This window comes from Acipenser ruthenus, chromosome 2, assembly GCF_902713425.1.
Source record: "Acipenser ruthenus chromosome 2, fAciRut3.2 maternal haplotype, whole genome shotgun sequence".
NCBI classification, from domain to species: domain Eukaryota; kingdom Metazoa; phylum Chordata; class Actinopteri; order Acipenseriformes; family Acipenseridae; genus Acipenser; species Acipenser ruthenus.
The window spans coordinates 102,268,659-102,295,466 of NC_081190.1; the positions used below are offsets into that span (position 1 = coordinate 102,268,659).

General features: G+C 38.4%; 1 protein-coding gene across 3 annotated transcripts; it reads left to right on the forward strand.

Moving 5' to 3' along the window:
• On the forward strand, positions 1-26,739 carry LOC117408755 (nocturnin-like). Of its 3 annotated transcripts, none has more exons than XM_034014032.3 (3): positions 1-709; positions 21,571-21,828; positions 23,361-26,738. In XM_034014032.3, exons 1-3 carry the CDS (start codon positions 475-477, stop codon positions 24,194-24,196), a joined length of 1,329 nt encoding a protein of 442 aa, XP_033869923.2. In that variant the 5' UTR covers positions 1-474; the 3' UTR covers positions 24,197-26,738. The 3 variants fall into 3 exon arrangements, with proteins under 3 accessions (XP_033869923.2, XP_033869924.2, XP_058860792.1); XM_034014033.3 differs by lacking the exon at positions 1-709 and adding an exon at positions 3,591-3,734 and having other exon boundaries at positions 23,361-26,739; XM_059004809.1 differs by lacking the exon at positions 1-709 and adding an exon at positions 10,368-10,961 and having other exon boundaries at positions 23,361-26,739.
• The last annotated feature ends 69 nt before the right edge of the window (positions 26,740-26,808 follow it).

A 26,808-nucleotide genomic window follows, 5' to 3' on the forward strand; every position in this document is an offset into this window, starting at 1 on the left:
GGCTTGTTTTTTTTTGATAGTCGCTTTAATTTTTTGAGAGTCGATGATTTTTTTGTAATAGGTGACGTGACTTCAACAGTTAAAATGGTTGTAGGAGTGGTTTTGGTGATTGACTGGTGTCAATGTATATGTACGTCATTAGAAAAAGAAAAATGGAATTGGTAAACACCCCCACTCCCCCATCCCTCTGAAATGGGTTGGGCTTTTCTCATGAGACTTGGCAACACATCCTATTGAAAGAGTATACTGAATAATTGAGCGGAAGAGAACAAGGAGCAGTGTTTTAATATGGTTGTAAACTTATTGTCCTTTTAAGTTTAGTGCAATACTAGTATGATGTTATATTATATATACGTGGATGTATTTACTAGTATATACAGTATTAGTAGTATTTAAATAAATATCCGCCTAATATACACAGTGTAACAGTATATACTACGGGATACAGTTTTCCCAGTTCAACCAGAGCGCGTTATGTATCAAAGTCCAGTCCGGCTGTGCTCGACCCTGCTACAGAGAGACATCCCGGTACTTTGTTCCTCTTCGTTGGGATCACCTGTCAGAAGAGCGGCCGAGTTCAAAAAGCTTTCTACCCCAGCACCTTTGTTTGGCCATACCGTTTGTACGGACAATCTAACCACCGGCAAAACAGTGACTGCTGCCACGGCCATAGGACCACCTTTGCCTGTGTCGGTGTGCTCAAGAACAGGTGAGTCAGCAGCACTACAATTTGTATTGTTATTCACAGAATACAGAATTGTATGCAGATACATTTGGTGTAAATAATCGAAGTGGGCTATTTGCTGCGGTATACTGTACAGTTATATATATTGAAAACAAAACAAACAAAAAGAAATCCCAGAAATGCAAACAGTTTGCCATCCCAGTAAAGGTCTTGCAGCATTAAAATGAAAGTGTTACATATTGTTGTTAACACTTCTATACGCCAAGGAACCAGTACAATTTTAAGGCACAACCGGCAATGGGATTTTTGTATCATTTGGGGGAGGGGGATTAGTTATATACTGTGAACAAATGTTAAGCAAAAGCAAGATACTAGTGAGAAAATAAATAAATAAGACCGTACATTTTCCTGCAAGGTAACCTACCTTGCCAAAGCAAATTAAATATATGAGTAATATTTTGAATCCTTGTCATCCCTCCACCCCTTTACTTACTGCATGAGCAAAACATATATTGCTGTGGTGTGATACAGGAAACACTAATGCAAATGTAAAGTAATGCCTTTCTATACTAATGACCTTGTAAGTACGTTATTTTTTTTAGCGCCAGAAGAAGCAAGTCATTGTTAACCCTGCGGTCATTCGAGTAACGATCTGATGGGTGGTGCTTATCGGAGGTGCTGAACAATATTTATAGTGCTGGGCGTGTTGAAAGCCGTTTAACTAAGGAGGCTGTGTGGTCCAGTGGTTAAAGAAAAGGGCTTATAACCAGGAGGTCCCCGGTTCAAATCCCACCTCAGCCACTGACTCATTGTGTGACCCTGAGCAAGTCATTTAACCTCCTTGTGCTCCGTCTTTCAGGTGAGACGTAGTTGTAAATGACTCTGCAGCTGATGCATAGTTCACACACCCTAATCTCTGTAAGTCGCCTTGGATAAAGGCGTCTGCTAAATAAACAAATAATAATAATAATAACTAAAATGTAACCCCTGCCATGCAAAGCCTGGTGCCTATGACACCTCTATGGCCTAAAGTTTTGCATCACCTAGCATTTTAGAATTGAGTCATAATACAAAATAAATTAAAGTAGTTTAGATGTTTTTTGACATCATGTAATCAAATAAACGATTAAAGATATCGCAAGTCTACAGGAAGCCATAATAGTAGTAAAGTATTTCATGTTGGATTTCGAGATGTCACATTTTTAAATTGTCAGTTTTCCGTTAAGAATATGGAAAACCACAAAGCGGTTTGTAACTGATATTAAGGTAAAGTTATGAGTTTGTGTGGGTAAATAGCACTTGTATAAAGACCTTGAAATTGGCATATAATATACTAATGTGTTTAACTTCTTTGTATTATTGCAGTGTTTCCTACTGTACTGTAGCCTGCTTTTCCTCCCAGAGGCATATTCCATATTATTGAAAGCAGAAATTTAGGCCCAATTCTTTAAATTCAATTCTAAAAAAAAAACTGAATTTAAATGACATTACTCTGCAGTACATGTACTGAGTGCAGGCGTTGTCCTGTAAAGCTGATCAGGTAATTATTAGAATGCAGTTATGTGAGACCAAGCAGTTGCTCATCTTTATGAAATCATGTCATAAGAGTGTGATTTTACACAATTACTAGGCACAGCTAAAATAATCCAGGGATTATTTTGAGGGTGTGTTAAAACTGTATTCGTTTTTAGCCTCCACATTGATCACTGCACAAGAAGCCCCAGAAAACTGAAATATTTCAAGAGGCTATTTCGTTTTATAGAGTCACGTGTAGCATATTTAAGCTGTGTGACCAATAATTGGGAAGTTTTTATTTTATTTTATTTTTATTTTTTATTCCCCCCCCCACCCCCCCCCCCCCCCAAACATTTTCTGTATTTATTTTTAAGTGATAAAAAATACGGATAGTTATACTATTCTTTCAGAAATGGTAATTTTCACAGCAAACTACATATTACAAGGCAGTGGGTACATTTCACAGAAATTGTGATAACCATGAAAAATACAGTCTTACTTATAGCGAACATGTTGCACTTATTTCTGGTACCATACTAGGCTAAATAAATCACTCATGTCACAGAGCTTAATTTCAGGTAGCCTGCTGACACTTGCGCTTCCTCTGTCATTTTCACCTCAGCGGTGTATTTGGGGTCAAAGCATGTCAGTCATCAGTGGATGCACCTTTTTTTTTTTAAATACATTCTCTGTAACATGTTTCTTTTAAAACTATACTTGTTAGACCTACATAACGGAGGAAAATACAACAGTGATTTGGGTATGACCCCATTAAAAAAAAATACCACCCAGTTTTGTAAGTCAGATCTTTACAAGTGATCCAGTCCACATATGCAGTACAACTTTGTATACCCACCAAGACAAATCTCATACACTATGCAATTGTGCACTTTAACTGTAAACTACCAAATTATATGCAAGTGCTTGATAAGAGGGTACAGCAAAGTTGTATCAATCTACTCTTTAAAAAAACATACTGTTCTTCCGGTCATACTGTATACAGTATGTTTCAGTGAAATCGGAGCCCTCGTACAATACTTTAGATCAGCAAAAATGTCTAGTACTATAGTCTTTACTAGTGTTGTTAGGAAGGGGAGAAGGGGGGTTTGATTTAAAATGTTCTCTTTTTTTATTAGCCGCATTGTTTTTGAAAGTAAAATGTATTTGAAATCCTAAGGATGTGCATCACGCTAGACTGAAGAAACAACTATTTCAGATAATTTCGTTTGTTTTCAGAAAACTGATACCATGTTCAGCTCACAAATCCGTCTTTTATATTTAACTTATTCCAGTGCCCTCCATTAGGTGGCATACTAAGCCGTACATTTAGCTTTGTCATACTATTGACCTTGTACATTATTGAGCAATAACACCAGTGAACACTGCGTTGTACTTTTTGTTTCTGTGGATTCCTGCAGCACAGCGGGTGTGTCTCCCAAAAGCCAAGGTTATATGCACAATTTAGATTTTTAAAGCAGTGTACTGTGGAGGATAAGCATCAAGTGGGGCAGTAAGATCTTGTGATCTGTTACTGGTGAGTAAGGAAGCATGCATACTGTTAACTATGTGACATAGCCTACTGTATGCTTTTGATAAGGGTTTGCTCTTTTCAGTAACGTCATTTTTTTGGATGAATTGAAGATAACTGTTCCAGCTGGATTTAAAACACTTAACACATTGCTTAGTGAGGTTTAGTTATAATCTAGGCCATAAATATCTGTGAGGCATTACCTAATATTGTTTGAAAAATCTGTTATTTTTTAATGGGATTGCACTGAATGTGACAATTAAGTATTGCATTTTGCTTGTACTCTGGGCTAAAATGAGCTGATTCTAGTTTGTTAAATATGGGGAACCCTTTTAGAAAACAGGTTTTCCATGCATACCAGGCACGTTTAAATGTGTTTCTCAGGTGCTGACTTGTTGAAGATCATCAATATTATTATTATTATTATTATTATTATTATTATTATTATTAATAAACCTTTATTTTATAAAAAATATACCAGTGCTTCAACCTTCGCAATGCCAAAGAGGTCCAGCCAACCACACCATATAACACACAATGATGAGTACTGTAACTTGAATTCGTAATATATCTCAAGGCTGCATGATATATGATATCAAATTTGCTTAATGTTAAGGGTGATGCAGACCTATAGACTGTGTCACCATAATCAATTTGTGGTTGAAATATACAAGCAATTAGCCTTTTTGTTTTTTTGAGATTTGGGTCTATACAGAAAACCTATCCTGAATTTCAATTTTTTTGCAAGATGGTCAATATAGGCCTTGAAATCAAGATTACTATCCAGCCAAATACCTAGATAGTTATAGTTGTCAACTAACGCAATGGCTTTGTTATCTAAAGTAACTAAAGTTGAATCAATAGTAACATTTGTCCTTGTAGCAGAGAATACCATATCTTTTGTCTTACTAGAGTGTAAAAGAAGCTTTAAATTAACTAAAGCTTGTTCAATGGAGTCAAAATCAGATTGCACGTTTTTGATTGCCAAAGAGGGGGAGGGATTACATGAATATAAAATGGTATCATCTGCATAGAGATGGTACTTAAATATTTAATGTTGTCACTGATATTATTAATATATAGAATAAGCAATAACGGACCAAAAATTGACCCTTGAGGAACACCCTTATTTAACAAAATAACAAACAGGATTTGACATCAGATTTGCATGTTTAACAATCTGTGATCTATTAGTAAGGTAGTTTTGAAACCATCCAGACGTTTGCAATCCAGTACCAGCGCTCAATAATCTTTTGTTGAGTATTGCATGATCAACCATATCAAAAGCCTTGGAGAGATCAATAAATAGACATACATGTTGATTTCTTATCTAAAGCCATTTTGATGTCATCCATAACTTTTAATGCTGCAGTCACGGTCCTGTGACTTGACCTAAAACCACTGCATATTGATTACTGACCAAAGATTCCAACATTGACAGATGTATTTCCAGCTTTTAAACAGGAGTAACATAAGTCGATTTCCAGACATTAGGTAGTTGATCGGTTGAAATATGCTTACTTGTAAGGCTGCTGTCCTAAATCTTATCAGACAACTAAACACAGTTTACACAATTTATATTTGAAATGTATTTAGCTGTAATGACCCCTTTTCCTGCATATTAAAAATAGCTTTTTATTGTGAGTTATGTTTTACTATAATTGACCTTCTATCCAGATTCTGACTCCAAGAGCACACTGGGTGCAGGGCTATATCCAGTTCCTGTCACACTATTAATAGTCAAGACCTCTGGGTTTTAAGCCATGGGAAAGCATGTGACAACAACGTGCAGCGGCTGCACTGAAAGATATCTTAAGGCAGCACCACATCACTGAGATTGATGTTACAGGAAGTGTCCTGTATAAACAATAATAAAAAGGAAAGGAATGGGAAATTTATCCCATGGAAAGAAAATGATACTGTTGTTCCTGTTACGAAATAAGGATTCAAAGTTTCCTGTTTTCACTTGAGAGCAGAACTATTCTTTTTCAAAAGCTTTTTATTTTCTTCAGTATCAAGAACATATAACTAGGGACAGCTACAACGTCTGTCACCCACCCCCAAAGGAATTTTTCAAATTGGGGTTACATAAAAAAAAAAAAAAAAATATATATATATATATATATATATATATATATATATATATATATATATATATATATATATATATATATATATACACACACACACACAAACACACTGCTTCCATCTCATTCAAATTTGTTTCATTACTGATGTTATTGTTTGTTATTATTATTATTATTATTATTATTATTATTATTAACTATTAACATCATCCAAAAAACAGTGCATCATAAAAACACTGTTTTCATATTTCTGGATTAATTTTGTTGGTCCTTCTTTATTGTTTTATATTTATTTACACAGAAAAACTCCAGCATTTGCTGTTAAATTGTTTGAACCAACTGCTCAGTCACAACAGAGTCAGTTTATTACTCACCTTCCTGCATTTGAATTGAAACTATATTTTCTTATCAGTTTCCTTTAAACGGGTATACATTTATTTTGTATGTCTTAATACCTAAATAAAACCAAACATTCACTGAGTAAGTTATGTGTTCCTTAATTGTAAACAATGTCTTTTAAAATAAATGTGGTAATTGAAATAAAATTAAAAGTCGGTAGCTATCCACTTTGCAACAGCATTGTTTATACAGGGTGAAAGTAGCCCAGTAAGTATTACAAGTATTACAACGTATAAATAAATAATCACATGATGGAGCAGCACAGACATGTACAGGAATCCTCGTTATTACAAACTCAGGGCTCTATGTATCATTGATTTTTCTTTCGTATCTTGACTTTTCATAGGTTTTTATGACTTTGTAGACCTACCCACGATGTATTAAAGTCATTTTCACTCCTGTAACTTGGTTTCACCCCTGCTGCTAGAAAGTTAAAAAAAAAAAAAAAAGAATAATTAACTTCCCATTCGTAAGTCCTTCACTTGTAGTGCTTTGCTCCGTAATGCAGTTCCGTGAATAACTTTCTAGTCAAAGGACAACTGCACTCTATCTATGAAAGATAAGGATATAAACCGACTGTTAAGAGACCACTCAAGGGAAAGACTAATAGTGGCCTCTTAACACAGGTGGTCCCTTAAGAGGGCCCACAACTTATGAATTTTCTATTTGTCTCTGACATGCTTCCTGTAATTAGTATGTGTAAGCCAGAAGATGTAATATGAACAAAAGGAAGTATGTAACTTAGTAACATTCATTTAGATAATGCATTTACGAAACAAATTATTTTGTGAAAGTAATGAATGCTTGCCTGTCTCAGGTCACACAAAATGTTTTAAATCCTGTAGCTGCGTCTTTCTAGTGCCGAATTCTTAAGAAGTTTTTCTGGCACTTACTGTCTTTACAAGTTTAATAACTTTAATTCTGTCATCTAGGGAGGACCATTTGTTTCTCCACGTTTTCTCTCTTCCTTTACAAGAGAGCGCTGTTGTTTTATTGATTACGGATAAAAGACCGCTAAAATGGTTACCGTATTCCTTTGAATTTAGGACGTACCATTTAAAACCATATTTTTCTTATAACAATAGCTCTGTGTAAGGGTGCTTAATACAGGTTTGAGTCCGTGGCTGGGTAAGATAATTGTGGTTGCTGGTCGCGTTAGACAGGTGGTCGCTTAATACAGTTAAATAAAAGCACAAATATCATTGGGAGGAATTTAAAGTGGTCACTTAGACCAGGTGGTCGAATGAGCAGGTTTGACTGTACCTTTAAATGTTGTATGATAAAATATAACCTGCAAATAATATTATGTGGAGTGGACAAATAAAGTATACAAGAAGAAGCTTTAGATTACTGTTTGTCAGAAACAATTATGGTAATATTTTTTTAGTACATCTAATCGTGACAGAATATATATATATATATATATATATATATTGTAAAAGTTTCACCCTCGCTCGGGTTCGTTGCCCCTTTAAAAATAGACCCGGCACACAGAAATGGATTTTTAAGCGCGGGTGCGCTATTTTTAATAAACACAAAAAATCAAACAAAACACACAAAATAAACACCTAGCTCTGTACGAGCACTAACTAACACACAGGTACACCCTGGCTAACACGGGACAGCTACACTGTTTCCCCGTTCCTTACAAAACACACCGGTTTTATACAGCACTTCCTTTTTCACTCACGACTGCCAGGAAGCAGAGCACACCTTTCTGCCTCCTTCTCCTCAGCAGCCTTGAGCAGACTAGCTGCCTCTCTTAAATACCCTGCACCTGGTTTTAATTTAACAATAGCTACCAGGTGCAGGGGATAATTAATAATAAAACAATTAACAAATCAATTAAACAATAAAGCAAAACAATTAAACTAAACAAATGTGCATTCTGCACATGTTTTCCACTCAGGGAGGCTTTAACCCCCTCCCTGCTGTGTTACACTTCCCCCCCCTTGTCTTTTCAAGACACCGGCCACTCGACGGCCACCTCCCTCCACCCTTAAATGACCACCCACCCTCAAGTCCAGCAATGTCAATTGTCGCCCTCTTCCACGGGCGGGCTTGAGGGTGGGTTGGTCCCTCCGGCGTTTCCAGGGATGGACCTAGGACCGACGAGGAGGGACCCAGACGGCTTGTCCAGGGCGACCACAGCGCAGGCCGGTGACCGGGAGCCAGGACTGGCAGGCAGAGGCGCGTGGCTGTGGACCGGCGCAGCGACGTCTTGAATCTCAGGGGGAGCGGAGCAGTAGGTAGGCGGAATGGAGCAATCAGCAGGGGGAGCGCCAGCGACGTCTGCCTTTCGCGCAGTGACGTCTTCATCCTGCGCAGCGACGTCTGGGATTCCAGGGGGAGTGAAGCAAGGGACCAGGCAGGCGACTGTGCCTGGCTGTACTGCGACCTGGGAGCCAGGTCAAGCGGAAGGAGGTCTGGGCATTCCGGCCTGGTGTCCACGCTGCCGGGACAAGGGACCTCCCTCGGCAACGCCGGACTGGCTTGCAGGGGAGGCGGCACATCCTCCCCCTTGACTTCCACCGGTGACTCTGGCAACAGTGGCTCCCCTCTGGGCTCTGAAAGCGGCGGCTCCTCCCCTCTGGGCTCTGGAAGCGGCGGCTCCTCCCCTCTGGGCTCTGGAAGCGGCGGCTCCTCCCCTCTGGGCTCTGGAAGCGGCGGCTCCTCCCCTCTGGGCTCTGGAAGCGGCGGCTCCTCCCCTCTGGGCTCTGGAAGCGGCGGCTCCTCCCCTCTGGGCTCTGGAAGCGGCGGCTCCTCCCCTCTGGGCTCTGGAAGCGGCGGCTCCTCCCCTCTGGGCTCTGGAGACTGCGGAGCTACGCTAGCCTGCTCCCATTCCAGGAGTAACCGCTCCAATTCGGTTGGCTCCCGCTCCTGTCTCTTCTGCGGTGCCAACCCCATCTCTCTCTCCCATCTCTCCAGCTGCTCCTTCTGAGCAGCGGCCTTTCTATTAATCTGCTCGATCAGGTACCATAAATCCATCTTTCTGGGTCGTAGGGGCGCCCACACTTTCTGACACCAAATGTAAAACGTTCACCCTCGCTCGGGTTCGTTGCCCCTTTAAAAATAGACCCGGCACACAGAAATGGATTTTTAAGCGCGGGTGCGCTATTTTTAATAAACACAAAAAATCAAACAAAACACACAAAATAAACACCTAGCTCTGTACGAGCACTAACTAACACACAGGTACACCCTGGCTAACACGGGACAGCTACACTGTTTCCCCGTTCCTTACAAAACACACCGGTTTTATACAGCACTTCCTTTTTCACTCACGACTGCCAGGAAGCAGAGCACACCTTTCTGCCTCCTTCTCCTCAGCAGCCTTGAGCAGACTAGCTGCCTCTCTTAAATACCCTGCACCTGGTTTTAATTTAACAATAGCTACCAGGTGCAGGGGATAATTAATAATAAAACAATTAACAAATCAATTAAACAATAAAGCAAAACAATTAAACTAAACAAATGTGCATTCTGCACATGTTTTCCACTCAGGGAGGCTTTAACCCCCTCCCTGCTGTGTTACAATATATATATATATATATATATATATATATATATATATATATATATATATATATATATATATATATATAAGATTTATATTATAATAATAAGAAGAAGAAGAAACCCTTTTGTGTGTTTTTTTAATTTTTTTTATACGTTTTAAACCATTTGGAAAATCCCGGGTGTGCTTATGTGTGTGAGTGTGTATACAAACATCATACTGAAGAGGTAGGGAGAATTGTTAAGTGGTTTGCTGAAAAAAGTGCTGCAGGGGGTGAAAGAGCCAGAACTATTTTGGGAGAACTTCCGAGCATTTAAAAACAGGATAGAAGCAGAGAAGTTCAAGAGGAGTTTAAATTATGTCTGGTACTACTGTACATACTGAGGAACGAACTACCCCAGTAGGACAGCCGTTTGTGCCTGACTGGTTAATCTTCTCGGATGGATCCTGTCAAAAAATTGAGGGCAATCCAGTTTGTGGGATAGGGATATCCGTCGGGAAAGACAAAAATGGAATTTATAAAGAAACGCAACACCACTCTGAAGTGGTATCAGGTCGATCTGCTCAAATAGCAGAAGCAAAAGCCCTATTAAAGGGACTTCAAATGGCTCAAAATCTGGGGATGCCCAGCGAGACCATATTATTGATTACAGACTCTAGCTTCTGCACCCAAGCATTCAATATTCACTCTCTAGCATGGAAAGAGAATGGTTGCTCTGACCATAGGGGTAAGCCTATAGCACATGCTAATATATGGAAGGAGATTGAAGCATTGAGGAGTAATAGAATCAGTGTTCAGCATGCAGCAGGTCACCAGAGGGGGAAAGAGGTAACTATAGTAGGAAATAATCGTGCCGATGAATTGGCGCAAGGAGCAGTACAAGGTCATTAAAATTTGACCTTCCGGGCATCAGCAACGAAGCTGATTAATCTGCTTGCTGATAACCAGCTGTCTGAATTTCTGCTGGACGGGTACAGATACAGCTGGAACAGGGGATCTTATACAGACTGTTTGTTTAAAACAAGCAAGAGAATAGTACCTCCTACTTTTAACAGGAGGGTTATTCTGATGAAAAGCTCACCAAGAAATAGGAGCACTGCAGAGTTTATTGAGGGGATCTTATTTTAGTTGAGAAAATACTGGTGCCCAGAACTGCATGCTGAAACCGTGGGAGTTTGCAGAAGTTGTTTACCCTGCCTACAACACATTCAGAAACCAAAAGGAACAAAGTAAGAATTGCACCTGGAAATATTTCATTAAATATTTTCATGAATGAGTTTTTAAGAATCACAAATACATATTTGAATTACAGACTACATGAAAAATCAAAGACTTTATTCATTTGACTTGAATGATTTAGGAAAAGAAAGTATACAGTATACAATTTAACTCTAGAGTATACATTAAATTGCAAAAGGAATGTAACAGAATTATTGTCTTGACTTGACAGGTAAAGCAAAACGATCCAATGAGAATGATAGGGATTTAAGAGAGCAGTTTGGAAAGTACAAAATGCTTATGACTGTTTATTGAGAAGGTGTGTTAATATACACTCCTTAAGAAAGACAGCAGGCAGCTTTTGTATTGCAGAACTATTGAAAAAAAAAAAAAGTACGATGAATATTTTTTTCTTTTAACACTTTCTTAAATTCAGTTTTGATGTGTTCTGGGCGTTTTTGACAAATAGAAAAGACAAGAAGTTTGATCTTTGTGTTTTAAATATGTGCTAACTTTTGCAAGTCTGTAACCAGAACTGAAAGGAGGAGTGAACCTTGCTTGGAAACCATGACAACACTGATAAGCAAGTCAGCTCAGAGCCACTTTAACTCTTTAGGTGCAGGTATAGTGGAAGAAGTTAATAGGTATGCTATTGCAAGCAATGAAATGTTATACGTTTGAAAAAATAACTAAGGACATTTTAGCCTGTCTGGGTTTTAGTGATTATATATAATTGATTAACAACTATCGGTTTTTGTAACATTAGTTGATAAAATAACATTTTTAAGAAATGTGGAAGTTTATTCTTTAAGTCTGGGTGAGATATTCATTTTAACAGATATATCTGCTTGTAATAAGACAAAGAAAAACTTGCACTCATATTTCAATAGAGACCTTGTGAATAAATAATCAAACGATGAAACAGGTCATTGAAGGAGAAGCAAGCGCTTTTTTCTCTGTTACAAGCTGCTTTCCCAGAGAATAATAATAATAATAATAATAATAATAATAATAATAATAATAATAATAATAATAATAATACATTTAAAAATTATAATATAAAATAAAATAAATAAGCAAGAACCCATAGCATAAGCACTGGAAATTGATGAACAGGTTCCTTATGACCCGGTGATTTATAAGGATTAATTTGCATAGGATGATATTTAAATACCTTTCCAGCAGACCCTACTGTATAGACAGACATATATTTATGTACAGGGAATGACAAACATCCATTTCATAAAGCAGCAGGGATTCTAGAAACGTGTTAATATTTCAAAAATATAACAAAAATAATGAGAATTAAAAAAAAACAAAACCATGTGAAAAATGCTGTTATCCTGCACCTCGGCTTTCCTCTGTTCGTGTCCTTAGTGAGGACCCAGAGTCTTGGTCTGAATCTGAGTCTCTCGAGGAACCTGGAGGGGGATCTGTCACGGGTGATCCCGAACCAGATATTATGTGTAGTAAGACATTGGATCCCTTTGCATGGAGAATTTCGGTGGCTAGGGTTCACGGTTCATCGATTGATTCGGATTCAGTTATATTAACCCTTTGCAGTCCATTTATTAATTGCGCGTCAGGCACGTCAAGTCTAATTTATTTTCACACGCGCAGTTAATTTCAGATGCACTGTTTAAAAGTATTTTTTTCCACAGTCAAACTGGTTTAAATGGCCCTGCATATCAACAAAGCACTCACTAGGCATCTCCAGCCCCACCCCACCCTTTCGTTCGCTATCGCTTTCACCTATGTAAGAAATAAAAATAATAAAAATAATAGTCGTACATACCGATCAATCATCTCCTGATCACTCGTTTTATCACCAAACTCCTCAATAATGCGATCCAAGTCATTATTTTATTACTATAACATCTGAAAAAAGCTCTGCAGATGTCCGTGATAGTCTCTCGCTGATGCACTCAGCCAGCTTGTTTATGACTGCCCTGTTATCTGATACCATGGCCATGTATGAGTATTCATGAGATACGCCTTTTTTTATTTTTATTTTTTTCCCGACTTGTCTCGGCTCCTGTCGCTCCCACTCGGCAATTGAATGGTTTTCTCAGCTTTTTCCAGAGAAAAAAAAAGACTAGAAACCCGTTTTTTGCGTTGCTATAATGATGTCGGACCCAGTCCGACAAAGGACCTGAGAGGAATAATTACAATGTCGGACCCAGTCCGACAATGGACCGCAAAGGGTTAAGTCTGCCCACTGATGATGTAGAGCAAAACGTTGGATCAGGGGGCCTGTGGTGGTATTTGCCGGACCAACTCGAGCTGAACCAAGGACAGAAATGGAATCCTGCTGGGAACGAGCTGAAACATTGGACATGGACTGGATGATTTCAATATATTAATGGAATGATATGTGTTGTAACCATTTGTAGTGTTTAATAATCTTTAGTCTGTAACAAATATTGTAAAATGCTATGTATATTTTCTATGTAAAAACCATGTAGTAGAAACAGGTACAGCTTGATACACTAGCCAGCCTCAAGCAGTCTCTTATCAAGATAGGCACGGCTCCCAGAATTGAGTGCCAAATCTCTGTTAACACATTTCAGCTTGAATATAGAAAGTTGCTGTACTAAATAAGTGTGTGTTAATGTGTTTGTTTTAAGTAATACAAACTGTTGTGGTAAAAAGGACTAAAAGATTTACAAAGGACCAGTACATTATTTGACTGGTTAGAAAATAAAAGCTTGTAATTTAGTCTTAAGTTTTTAAGAAAGGTAAACTCTAGGTGACCTGTCTTCTCGACTTTCTACAAGCCTACCTTTGGAAAGATCATTGCTTGGTACAAGGAGGTATACTTGGCATGAAATGCGGGGATCCTCTTATCAATAAACTTACGGCATCAAGGCCAGAATTATTTCTCGTCTTAGAAGAAGGGGGGTTAGAATAGAAATGGACTAATTCCAATATATATTAAAATAGTTAGTTGGCGGGCAGAGAAAAAGCATGTGGAGCAAAAGTGTAGAGGTAGGAATCACTACTGAAATTGGCAAAGAGAGAGGTGTCTCAAGCAAACTGGTTTCAGCCAGTTTGTGAACAGCTAAAACATAAGAAGTCATCTGAAGTTCAAGTTATTTTATTTGTAATACACATATAAAAAGTAGTAAGGTAGCAAGGACCCTGTGAACTCTGCTTCACCTAACTTTTCAGATAAAGGAGGGGGTCGAGAGACGAGTGGATGAGATCATGGTCAAGTGTTTTAGACACATGTTATTGGCATATGTTTCCAATTAATTGTGAAAAGTTAGTTATTTGCCAAAATAGATAAGAACTGTCTAAAGCTAATTAATGATTGGATTTGATTAAGTCTTCCCATGTATTCCAATGGAGAGAGAATCTTATAAAAGCCTAGATCTCTCACAATGAGGTACCACAATTCATACCTTGTCATAGTAGCAGGGTGAAGTGGTCCAACTTCTGCAGACTTCCGCAATTAAACTGATTGAACTCAGTTTGATCTGCTCTTTGAAGACAGTTCTATTCTTTCATTTACGCTACTCTCCCTTGTAATAGGAGGTAAGCATATTAATGAAATGATTATATCTTGCATGTATTGGTTGTATTGCTATGAGGTGTTGAAACTATGTTTTAGTATTAAGAGAGTGTTATATTGAATGTGATAAAATATAGCAGTGGGTGCTTGTAGGCTTTGTGCTTAGCTGGCCCGAGGGCTGCACAAATACATATAATTGTATTAAGTTATTGAAGTATTAATGCTGAGCTTGTAATAAACTTAGGACTGCTAATTGTTATTACATGTTTCTGGGTTTTGGTGGTATGCACAAACTACTAATCCAATATTAAAAGCATTTTAATAAACCGAAGGAGCGCTGAGGTTGCTCTGATTCGTAAAACTTCAAATAAATGAGTCTGAGTGATTTTCTTGGTTAAACAAAGGTTTTATGGACACGCAGCTCGTCCAGTGCTCGAACATAAACCACTAGGAGTTTATACTATCTCTGTCCTCCTAACGTCTCCCCTGAGTTAAGAGTGTGTGCAGAATAAAATAAAAAGGAGTGCGTTAAAAAACTTAAAACGTGACAATACATACTGTTAAATTAGAGTATTAGCTTCCATACAGGCTCCCATGGACAGTGTAACTCTGCGTTTAAAAATGTTTGTTTGTGATGTGGAATTCTGCTTTAAATACTTTGATTTATAATTTCTGTAGTGAAATTGAGGATGGAATGCAAGCGGCCGCAGACAGAGTAGCTCTGTGTTTCAGCTAAAGCTCGGGTGATGCCTAATTATTCACTATTGATATATCTTTCTCCAAAACAGCTGATGCATCGATTCATCAACGTTATGAAAGGGTTAAAAAAACTGAATACATGTGGAGCTGTGAGCTGTGGATTGTAAAGTCTCCCCAAAAAAGTTGTTTTAAATCCATAACAAGTCAGAGTAACGATCAATCAAGAGAAAAAAAAAAGTTACTGTCCACAGTTTAGTAACAAAAGTGTTGTCCATGGCTTATATTTTAATTGTGTTAAGGAACATGATAGTGTCCACATTTTGTTTTAATTTAAGAGATGACTGGCACTTGCTTACAATCTGCCCAGCATTACTGTGCACCTGCTCACTAGGGACTGACATTGCCGGGGTGCTTAATACTTCTGACCAGAGATACAACTTTTGGAACGATTTTGTTTTTGTTTGGGTTTTTTTTTCTTCAATTTTACTCCAGGGGTAGTTCAGATGAATAAATGCAGATTTTGTTTGTAGTATTATAGGGTGCCATCTCATTAAATTGTCACACAAATTAGTTGTGTTACCAGAGTATCCCAAACATTACTTTTTTTTACTTCACTTTCTTGCCGTCTTACTTTAGAAAATAATTGCCAGACATTGGCAGGCAAATTACAGTATTTGTAGTTTTAGCACAATACTTTTAACTTGCTCTGTTACTTTAAAGACCCCTGCGGAGATGCAATCCCATTAGTAAACACTCCCAGGGGGCAGGGGAGAAGGTGATATCCCTAACCCAAACCCTCGGCCTTCATTTCAGCCACTACACTTGCAGCAGTATTAGGAGGGTTTATTGTTGTTGTTGCTCATAAGGGAAGGCAGACACTTTTATTTTATTTTATTACATTTTTTTTTTTTTACCCATCCTTGTGCAGAGAAAGAAACTTCACTGTGGTGTCTATTACCAAATCTGCATTGGCATTCTATGAATATGAATCATTTGGTTCTGTATTCTTTACTAAAGCACCATGTGAAAAAAACACACATTATTACAGGATATGATCAAATTCAGCTGTGATTGAACTAGCACATTGTTGTTGTTCTCTGGGATAATGTTTTTCAGTGTACACCTCTGACTTCTGGTGGCCCCACTAGAGGTTATCAAAGGGTTGGGAGGACACTCCACAGGGCATTGACCGATACAACGTGTTGTCTCAGACTTGTTCTGCAATAATACTTTTTGTGCTTTGTGTTCCTCTGTCAGGTGTTTTTGGTATAGCTTAAATATACAAGATGAAAACCTGCTTAAATGTTTTTTGAGGTCCTATTAGAAAGGAAGACTTGGCATATCCTGTTGATTTTAAATGGAATGTATTAACCTTCTCAAAAGAAAGTGCAACAGAGGATGTTTTACTGGCATATTACTGCAAAATTCTCATCAAAATACCCCCCCTTATTGGCAATCATAGCTGCACATATTCTTGGCATTCTGTCACACAACTTTAGCAGTGCATCGCCATCTATTTTTATCCATTCATTCCATCTCCTAGAGGATATTTATGCTGGTTACACTCTTCTTTTTCACTCTCCCGTCAAGCTCATCCTGTAACATTTCAATAGGGATAAGGTCAGGCAATTGTGGAGGCCAGCGGATCAATTTCAAAACCTGTTGTTCTTTTTGATTTAAGTAATTAATTTAGGTTTAGTCTGGCTGTTTTTATAATTATCATTGAAGAACAAACCCTTCACCCACAAGCCACCTTCCTGACGGTATTGCATGATGCTGAAGAATGGAATGATACTGTTCCTTTACAAATGTACCTTTTATTTACTCTCGCATACTGTTTCCTCTTTGAGCTGAAAAGTTCAAGCATTGATTTATCTGTCCAAAACACTCTTCTCCATTGGTCTTTTGGCCAATATTTATGGTTTCATGTCCATTTGTGACAGGGTATGTATTGGTGTTCATGGGTGTTTAAGGAAAGGTTAATTGCCTTCCCTGCCAAAGTACTTCACATAAAGACTGTCTAGTCCCGATTTGAATGATTATCAAGCAATCTAGTCCATGCACAGATGCATAAAATAGGCAGAAACATCAGTTGAGGTCGGGTGGTTCAGAGGAGGAGCGAGACAGTAAGATTTATAAAAAGTTAAACAATTGCTACCCATGCTGGTATTACACCAGCACGCTACTTGTTTAAATTATAAATACCTGTTTATTTTGGCCACCGTGCCGTTTTTGGTTTTAGGTTCAGTGTTTTGTTTCTGTTTGTTCAAACCATTTATCTTCAATAAATACATGCACCAACGCTTCCACCCACAGTATTGTTATCTGTCTCTTCCTGGCCTGACGTTGCCACAAAGCCATCTTGTGACACCATTCTGGGCTTTTTTGACGGTTTCCTCATCTCAAAGGTTTTCGAGCTGCAACTCTCCCCATCACACCAGCTTCTCGAAGACGTCTCTTTATTGTTTCCTTTGATAGGGTGACATTTGATGTGGAATTAAAATGAAGTTGAATGCTGGTTAGGAAACAATTCGCCTAATCAGTCTGTCTTCTCTTAGTTGTTTTCCTCTTTCTGCCTCGACTTTTGTTTGCATAGCTACCAGCATTTCTGTATGTTGGTCTTCATTCCATTACATGAAACATTTACTTTTTTCTTGCCATTTCCCTTGTGAAGGGTAATTATGGATATACAATCATCATATTTGATCTTCTTCCTTAGAGCCATGGTAACTTTCTTACCATACACGCCTCCTCTACCCTTTTTCAGACTCCCTGTTTAAAAGAACCAGCCACTTATCACCCAGCCAATCAGCTGCTGGCTTGTCCCAGATTTTTCGCACGGCTCTCTTGTCTCAGTTAGTTCAGTTTCTGAAAGCTGTCGGCAGCCTTCTGACTGAGCTGGGACGCTACACTCTGTTACCAAGGTCAAACGTATCCACAGTAAGGCTGCATTCACACTGGGTCAGTTTCAAACGGACTCGTCTGCTTTGTTTAGTTTGAAACAATGTGTCAATGTGATTGATGTTCGCACTTATCTGCGAGCAAAGGGACCGAGTTCATTTGGATGCAAACTAAAGTTCGTTTTTTTTGGTCGTTTTTTATTTTTATTTTTTTCAGGACTGAGTCCGTTTGTGTTCACAATGCAGTTTTCAAGTGAACTCGATTTGTTTTATGGTGTGTGAACCGGATGCTTACAATATCCTACAAGGCATATTGGAATATGGCAGCTATTGATGTATTGCTCTCGTTCCTAATATAGCTTGTTGTTTTAGATTCTTGCATATTTGCTGTGGAAGAAAGCACTGGGAGAGCACTGCTAATTTTAATTCATATGTATTGAATGCCTACAGTAGGAGAATAATGCAGTTTACACAAATCTGCACGGTTATCATACTTGTCGACGTTAAACAAAGTAATATAATAAAAGACTATATAGAATATATTTTTCTATTTTTGTAAGTTTCGTCCAGTTCAGCTTGGATTTTGGTGTCTGACCAAATTTCTGTCAGAGCTTCAGTTTCACCCACTGTCCAGATTTCCACAGTGAAAAACTGTGACAACAAATTAAGGCTGAAACTGTGACATTCCCAGTTTTTCATGGGATGTCTGGTAACCCTAATGTAGTTCCCAAAAAATATTTTTTGTTTTTTGCTTGTTTCCTCAGAATATGAACTAAACTACTCGCAAAATGTTTACTTCAGAGTCAGGTTATCTTGTATAGTTTGTTTCCTATGTGCAATGACGTTTAGCAAGCAAACCAGACTCTGTGTGTTTCCCAAACGGACCGAGACCACTTCTTTAGGTGGACTCGGCAAGGTTCAGTTCCCAAGTGGACTTTGTTGTTCACACTTCACACCAAACATAATGAACCGTACCGAGTGCGGACCAAACCCTCTAAACGAACCCAGCATTTTATTTTTAAATGGATAATAAATTTTTGCATAAGCCAGAGGTTTATGTATAGTTTTCCTTTCTTCGTAGGATTTCAGTAAGATTTACAGGTGGCCCCATAATTGACTGCCAGTGTGTATGTATAGATTTAACTGGCTAGATAAGACACCAGTTAGAAGTAACCATGAGTGTTTTAAGTGTAAGTAGCAGGGTTTACGAAAAAAATATAGCGTTGCACGTCCCTGTGTTGCTACAATTGTTTAAATAACATACCTGTAATTTTTGTTTTCATTAACTTTTTACACTTATAACTTTTTAAAGTCTGTTTCAAAGCTCTCTTTAAAATGTCTGCTCTAGTGCACTGATAGTGTCAGGATTATTGCCCACATTGTCAAACAGGTAACACAGCAATAATGAGCCATGATGTGGTACGGAACAGAAAAGCCAAGGCACTTGTCTGTTTGTTTTTTTTCTTTTTTTTCATGCAGTGATTTTCAACCCTGGTCCTGGGGACCCATTGTCTGCTGGTATTTGTTCCAACTATGCTCTCAATTACTGAATTAGAACCTTAATTGAAATGATTATTTGTTTAATTAGACCCTTTTTAATTGTTTTCAGCTCTTAAACAGTTGCAGAGTTCAAGTTACTTATAAAATGTTATAGCTAACTTGAAATCTGATTTGGAGGACATATCTCAAACCTCAGTGCACTAGAACTGACATTTTGAAAAGAGCTTTGAAATAGACTTTAAAGTTATAAGTGTAAAAAGTTGTCGGGATGTTAACAATGAAAAGTAAAATGACAGGTACATTATTTAAACAGTTGTAGCAACACATGGGGACGTATAACGCTATATTTTTCAGAACCCCACTACTTACTGTTGGTCTTGCTTGGTAGGTTCAGAGAGAATTACAATATTATGCAGAATCCGCTATTATGGTGGACTGATGTACGGTTGCTGATTGATGCAGAGACACGTTGCCAGAATAATGTTGTCTATATTATAAATTAATGGACTTATTGGGTATTTTTCCATTCAATTAAATTGTGTTTTTTTATTTTTTTTCTCTGAAGCAAATCGTGTTGACTTGCATAATTCCACATGCACTTCCTGTTGTAGCTGTTGAAACCTCCTGTTACGTGGTGGCTGTGGTGAAGTATTGTGACCTGCCATTTCAACAGGATTTCTTGTGTAGCGATGTTCAGCTGATTTTGTGATGTACTTCTTTTGTAATCCCAGCTTGAACACTGACGTTCTAGCAGGTATCAGACAGCTTAGTAACAGTGGTCATGTGCTGGCATGTTACAAGAGCTGGACAGTATTAATATTATTTGACAAGAGAACTCATTGTCAGTCGGAATCTTTTGACATTCAGCACTGTAATACTATACTGTACAAAGTAAACGCTGTAAGATGGATATTGAATTTGTTATAAAAAAAAAAATCATGTCTGTTTTTATTTTTATTTTCAAAGAATAGAAATTGTATCCAAAATACTGTTGATTTTTTTTTTTGGGGGTGGTGGGGGGGGGGGGGGGGGGGTTGGGGTCTTGTCATGCAGTTTAATAGTTTATAGTGGCCTTGCCCAAAAATGGAAGAATGTTGCCAAATAGCCTACTATTGCAAAATGTTTTTGAAGAGTCTGTCATTTATTTTAATTAATTTGTTTATTGTTGTAAATTAAAAGTTTGTAACTGCATATCAAGTTTAAAGTGTTTAATAGCCAAATAGTCCAGGATTATAATTAAAAACTGTTCATTAAATGTGTGCTACAATGCTGGTTAAAATTAGTTTCCTGTATTAGAGAGGTGAAAGCAGGAAGGGTAGATTCTACCCAAGCCTGCCTCTACATTTTTAGTCCAGTTTGTTGATTAACTTTGCTTTTTAACACCCTGTGTGCACCTAGTGTCCAGTGTCAGACCTGACAGCATGGATTACTGGCTGTCTGACCTCATTGCACAGTGGAAACTATATCAAGTAATCCTGGTTCTGAATAATGATAGATTGTTAGAGGTTGAGTGAGAATATCTGTTTAGGTGGTGTTTGTGTGTTTAGCTATCGGACATTGTTAATAGCATTGAAGAGTATCCTGTCTAACACTGCATTACATCTATCAAATGTAGAGAACTGCTTGATCTGTTTTTCCCCACTGCCCCTGGGGATCATTCAACTAGTTTTGATCATCATTATCTTGACTAATTTGATTTAAAAAAAATAATAATAATAATTGTAATGATTTTGGCTCAAACTTGTCTGGAATCTATGACAAGAACAGTGTTTCCTGCATAATGATTTTAATCTTGTCTTAAAAGGTTGATATTTTGAAGGCCCCTTGTTTTTTATGTAGAATTATCTGAATAAATCAAACTCCCTTCCAAATGATCAGATCCAGTAAAGGCTATTTTTTTTTTTTTTTAAACTGCCTACGTGGTTACTTTTCTTCATTCTTTTTCTAAGAGTATGCCATGTTGTTGTTCTGCCTGTTAATGGGATTTTCTTTGTTCTGTTAACTCAGTGTGTTCCATGGGCAACAGCACCAGCAGGCTGTACAGCGCCCTGGCCCAGACGTTAAGCAGCAGTCCCGCTCCCCAGCAGGAGGAGTACGGCGAGCATGTGGTGCCCATCAACCCAGATGACCTCCTCAAGGAGTGCAAGAAGGCCCTGCTCAACCGGCCAGCCAGAGTGCAGCGAGCCTTTGCTTTCCCTAGAAACAACAGGCCCAGCACCCCCCACCGGCCAATCCGAGTCATGCAGTGGAACATCCTCGCACAAGGTACACCTGGGAAGAATTCGAAAGGATTTGGCACATTCTGTCTCTCTCTTTAGCACTAATTATATCAACAAAACCTGTGTTTGTGCATTTGTTGATTTAAGTTCTTTCTCTGTTGGTATCATTAGACAGAGTTTTTAAATTAAATCAGTTGCCAGCTCAGCGAATAAGGTCATAAAGCAGTGCTGTGTTAACCCTTTGCGGTCCTATGTCGGACCAGGTCCGACATTACAATTATTCCTTTCCGGTCTGGAAATGAGCAATACACATAGCAATACAATAGTCCCTTCACCACAGGCATACCACAGATATAAACAAACAAGATAGCTGCTTCCACATCCAGGGCTCAAGGAATATCACTGACATTTGCTATGCCTTTTGAGATGATATATTAATAGAATAATGACTTGGATAGCATTATTGAGGAGTTTGGTGATAAAACGAGTGATAAGATGATTTATCAGTATGCACTACTATGAGGTTAGGGTGAAAAATACAGTGAACAAGGAGTGGGCGGGGCTGGAGATGCAGCACTGAGTGTCCTATTGATATGCAGTGCCTTTTAAACATGTTTGACTATGAATAAAATTACTTTTAAACGGCGTGTGTAAAATAAACAGTGTGTGTGAAAATAAATTGGACCTGACGTGTCTGACAAGTGCCGAATAAATGGAACGCAAAGGGTTAAACCATTCTACTGCCTCCTTGTATCTTAAGCATGATTTGCACGGAACTAAAAATCAGGTGTCCTCAGAGTTGGTCAAAAGCGGAGGATTTCCATTAACCTCCCAGACGTGGTGGATTAGTTTTCATCAAGAAAAATGAAATGCGAGAAGGCGCTTTTGTGCATGATTTGTAAACAGTAAGTTTCGTTGTACCTTCTTTTCCAAAGGCTAGAATAACCATTTCGTCTCTTGAGTGATATGTATTTCCATACATACCTTTTAAATGCACCGTTCAAAGCGTACATTTAAGAGTCTCCAATTATGTTTTGTATTTTCCCCCGATCCCCAATTTGGTTATGCCCAATCGTTGCATTTTACTGAACTGTAGAATCTCGAGACAGATCGTACCAATTTTAATATTATATTATGGTTTTTATTATAAAGTCTGGTGTTGCTTTTGAGGTGAATACCCCGGAAATGCTGACATGGTCGATTCGCGCAGGAGTAAAAAGACACAGGACATCTGAGATTGCAATTTTACAGAAGGTCCTGATGTCCTGTAAAAATATCAGTCACCTCTGAGAATTACCTGGGATAAAAAGAAATGGATGGTTCACAAGGGACTAAACTTCACTGATGTCAGTAAAAATTCCGAAACCACCTGCTTTATGTGGTGATTTTTAGTCCTGTGCTAATCAGACTTTAGAAATCATTTCTAGATTCAGATCTCATGCTTGCAAGGTCATGTGACTTTTTACCATATATATGACATTGTTCTATATAAATACAGCAGAATTTATTTCCACCACAAAAGGAACTGTGTACAGTGTTTTTTTTTTTAATTTGTTGTTTCTCTTTTTTTTTTTTCAGCTCTTGGGGAAGGAACAGACAATTTTGTTCATTGTCCTCTGGATGCTTTGAACTGGGCAGAGCGCAAGTACCTCATCCTTGAGGAGATTCTCTTGCACAGACCAGATATATTGTGCCTGCAGGAGGTAGATCACTACTTTGACACCTTCCAGCCTATCCTGAACAGCATGGGCTACCACTCCAGCTTCTTACCCAAGCCCTGGTCGCCCTGCCTGGACGTGGAGCACAATAACGGACCAGACGGCTGCGCTTTGTTCTTTAATCGAGACAGGTTTGAACTGGTGGACAGCACTAACATACGTCTGGTAGCCATGATGCTGAAGACCAACCAGGTGGCTATAGCTCAGACCCTGAGGTGCAAGGAGACAGGGAGGCTGTTTTGTGTTGCCGTCACGCACCTCAAAGCTCGCAGTGGCTGGGAGAGGTTCCGTTCTTCCCAGGGCTCCGATCTCCTTCAGAATCTGCAGTCCATCACAGAGGGGACTGGCATCCCCTTGCTGATTTGTGGGGACTTCAATGCAGAGCCCACCGAGGATGTCTATAGAGACTTTGCGACCTCCAGCCTCAACCTGAACAGTGCCTATAAGCTGCTCAGCGAGGACGGCCAATCCGAGCCCCCGTACACCACATGGAAGATCCGCCCGTCTGGGGAAAGCTGCCACACGCTGGATTACATTTGGTACTCCCAGCATGCCTTCAGCGTGGACTCGGTTCTGGACTTCCCTACAGAGGAGCAGATCGGACCCAATAGGCTGCCGTCTTACAACTATCCTTCAGACCACCTGTCATTAGTCTGTGACTTTAGTTTTAACGATGAGCCAGACAGACTTTTATAGGCTTAAGACTTCACAGCACTGTGTGTGCACATTTATTTATTTTTAATTCCTATTTTATGTTTTGTTTTATTTATTTTTTTTAATATAGTGCTGCTAATCTCAAAGGGTCTATGGTAGCATCTATTCTGTTTTAAATAATATCACTAATTTCTTTATTACTGGTGAAGACCATGAAAATATATTGTGTGCAGAAATATTTTATATATATATATATATATATTAAAGCCACTGTCCCTATTGTTTAATACATGGCTTGTGTAAAACATGATTTAATTAACTTTTTATTTTACTTTAAAAACAAATGCACAGAAACATTTCAATGCCTCTACATTTACTTTCACTTCATTATAAAACGCATTTGCACATTATTAAAGCTGATATGCACTTGTTTTGTACACACGGCTATTTTTCATGTAAAGCATCCTGGAATAAGCGTTGGATGCCCCTGCAAGTTTGTGGAGCTTGGTAGTAGGAAAGTTGTTGCTCATTTCACCTCACCGAGACATAATCCTTACTTATTTTCTAAGGATCGCTGAATAGACAACTGTCTGCTCATTGAATACATTATATATGCAAATAATTTTAATGAGTAAGCCTTCTATCCAGGGACACCATGATGAAGTATGCTGTAAGTAAACTGAGTTGGTTGAAATGAGCAACAAATCTCCCACAGGTCCAAAACTCTTTCCTCCTGAAAACACTGTAGCCTTGCAATAGTAAAATATGATAAAGAAATGTATTCAATTAATTTTCCCAATAAGTTTTACATATGTAGGTTATTAAATGTACAGTAATTGCAGTAAATAATGTATGTTTTTTTTTACTATTTACAGACTCGGCCCAAGTACAGAACCTTAATTTAAATACCGTGGCACCCCTTGTAGAAAATATGTACGTCTGTAAGGCCATACATAATACACTTTTCATTTGGTTATGATGACACTTTGAGTTGGTATTTTTTTTTTTTTTGTAAGATGTCAATCTAATCAACACATTTTGGATGTCAAATTCCTTGATTTGCATCAGTTTCAAATAATTGAAAAAAAGAAAAACCTGTTTGATTCTTTTAATTGGATGGATACTGTATGTGGTGTGCCTGGGCAGTTAAAGTTTCAGGGTTTTGTGAAATCATAGAGGCAGCTTTATTCCTGTTTTATGATTGCAGTGTTTTATATGCAATTTCTCTTTAAACAATAACTGTGCAAATGTCACAAGCTGTACTTTTCATCAATTTTTTTAATACTGTATACTGGTCCCATTTAAAACCACTGTAATACATTGTCAATATTCCGTACCCAACTTTGTGTAGCAGAAAGTGGTGCAAGTCCTGTGTTAGTTACTCTCTTCTTTTAGCAGAGCTTGTGTTTTCCAGATGGATATTGTCCAGTCATTGTTACTAACGAGAACAGACACTTCCTGATGCAAGAGACCCAGACCCAGCAGGTTGTGCTGTATTAAAAAGCCTTATCTGAAATAAGCTACCACTAATGTTCTGCCACATATATTATGTTCAGAATGATTATTTGAATAAAAGAAAAAGAACACTTAAGATCAAAGAACAAAATTCTGTTTATAAAGCTGTTTTTTTCATCTATTAATCAGAGCAGAAGTTATACTGTAGTAACTAGTGGTGCAATCGGCACCCTAATTTCGTATTCGGTTATAGTATAGACATTTATCAACGATAATCGATGCATTGACATTTTATTTTTCAAAATAAAGAACAACTAAAAACACCATTGTCCATAATAGTTAAACAAAGGCACAACTTCTATTTAAATTAGAACACTTCCGATTTATTAAAAAAAAAAATAATAATACATTGCGTAGAGTGCAGGATGTGCCCTATAGTCTGGACATTGCCGGTTTGAGTCCAGGCTATTCCTTTGCCGACCGTGGACGGGAGCTCCCAGGGGGCGGCGCACAATTGGCTGAGCGCCGCACGGGGGGAGGGAGGGTTAGGTTTGCCAGGATGTCCTCGCCTCACCGCGCACCAGCGACCCCTGTGGTCTGGCCGGGTGCCTGCGGGCTTGCCTGTAAGCTGCCCAGGGCTGCGTTGTCCTCCGACGCTGTAGCTCTGGGTGGCTGCATGGTGAGTCTGCAGTGTGAAAAAAAGGGGGCGGCTAACGGCACACACTTCGGAGGACTGCACTCTCACACACTCAAGGTTTAAATGCTAACCGGCAACAGGAGACATCAAACTGGGTTCTAATTTGATGCATCGATTCACGAATATGTAATCGAAGCTCGGGAAATTTAAGGACAGATGATCAATAAATCGATGCATCGATTAATTGTTGCACCTCTAGTTGTAACCAGATGCCTTACGCTGGAAATATTGTTGTAGGTTTTCATAATGGAAGAGATGTTACAATATTTGCTACAGATAAGGGGACCTTGATGTATGTGTGTGTGTTTACATTCAGGTGTATTTTATTTGAATTATATTTATGCCTTCACTAAAAACATGTATGTATTAGAATTGCCCTTATGTCTGAATAATTTACTAAAGTTTATTAAATTAATTGAACTACAATATTGAGTTGGGTCACATTTTGTTTGATGCTAAAATAATTGAGCCTGGGACACGGGTGCAGGAACTAAGGGTGCGG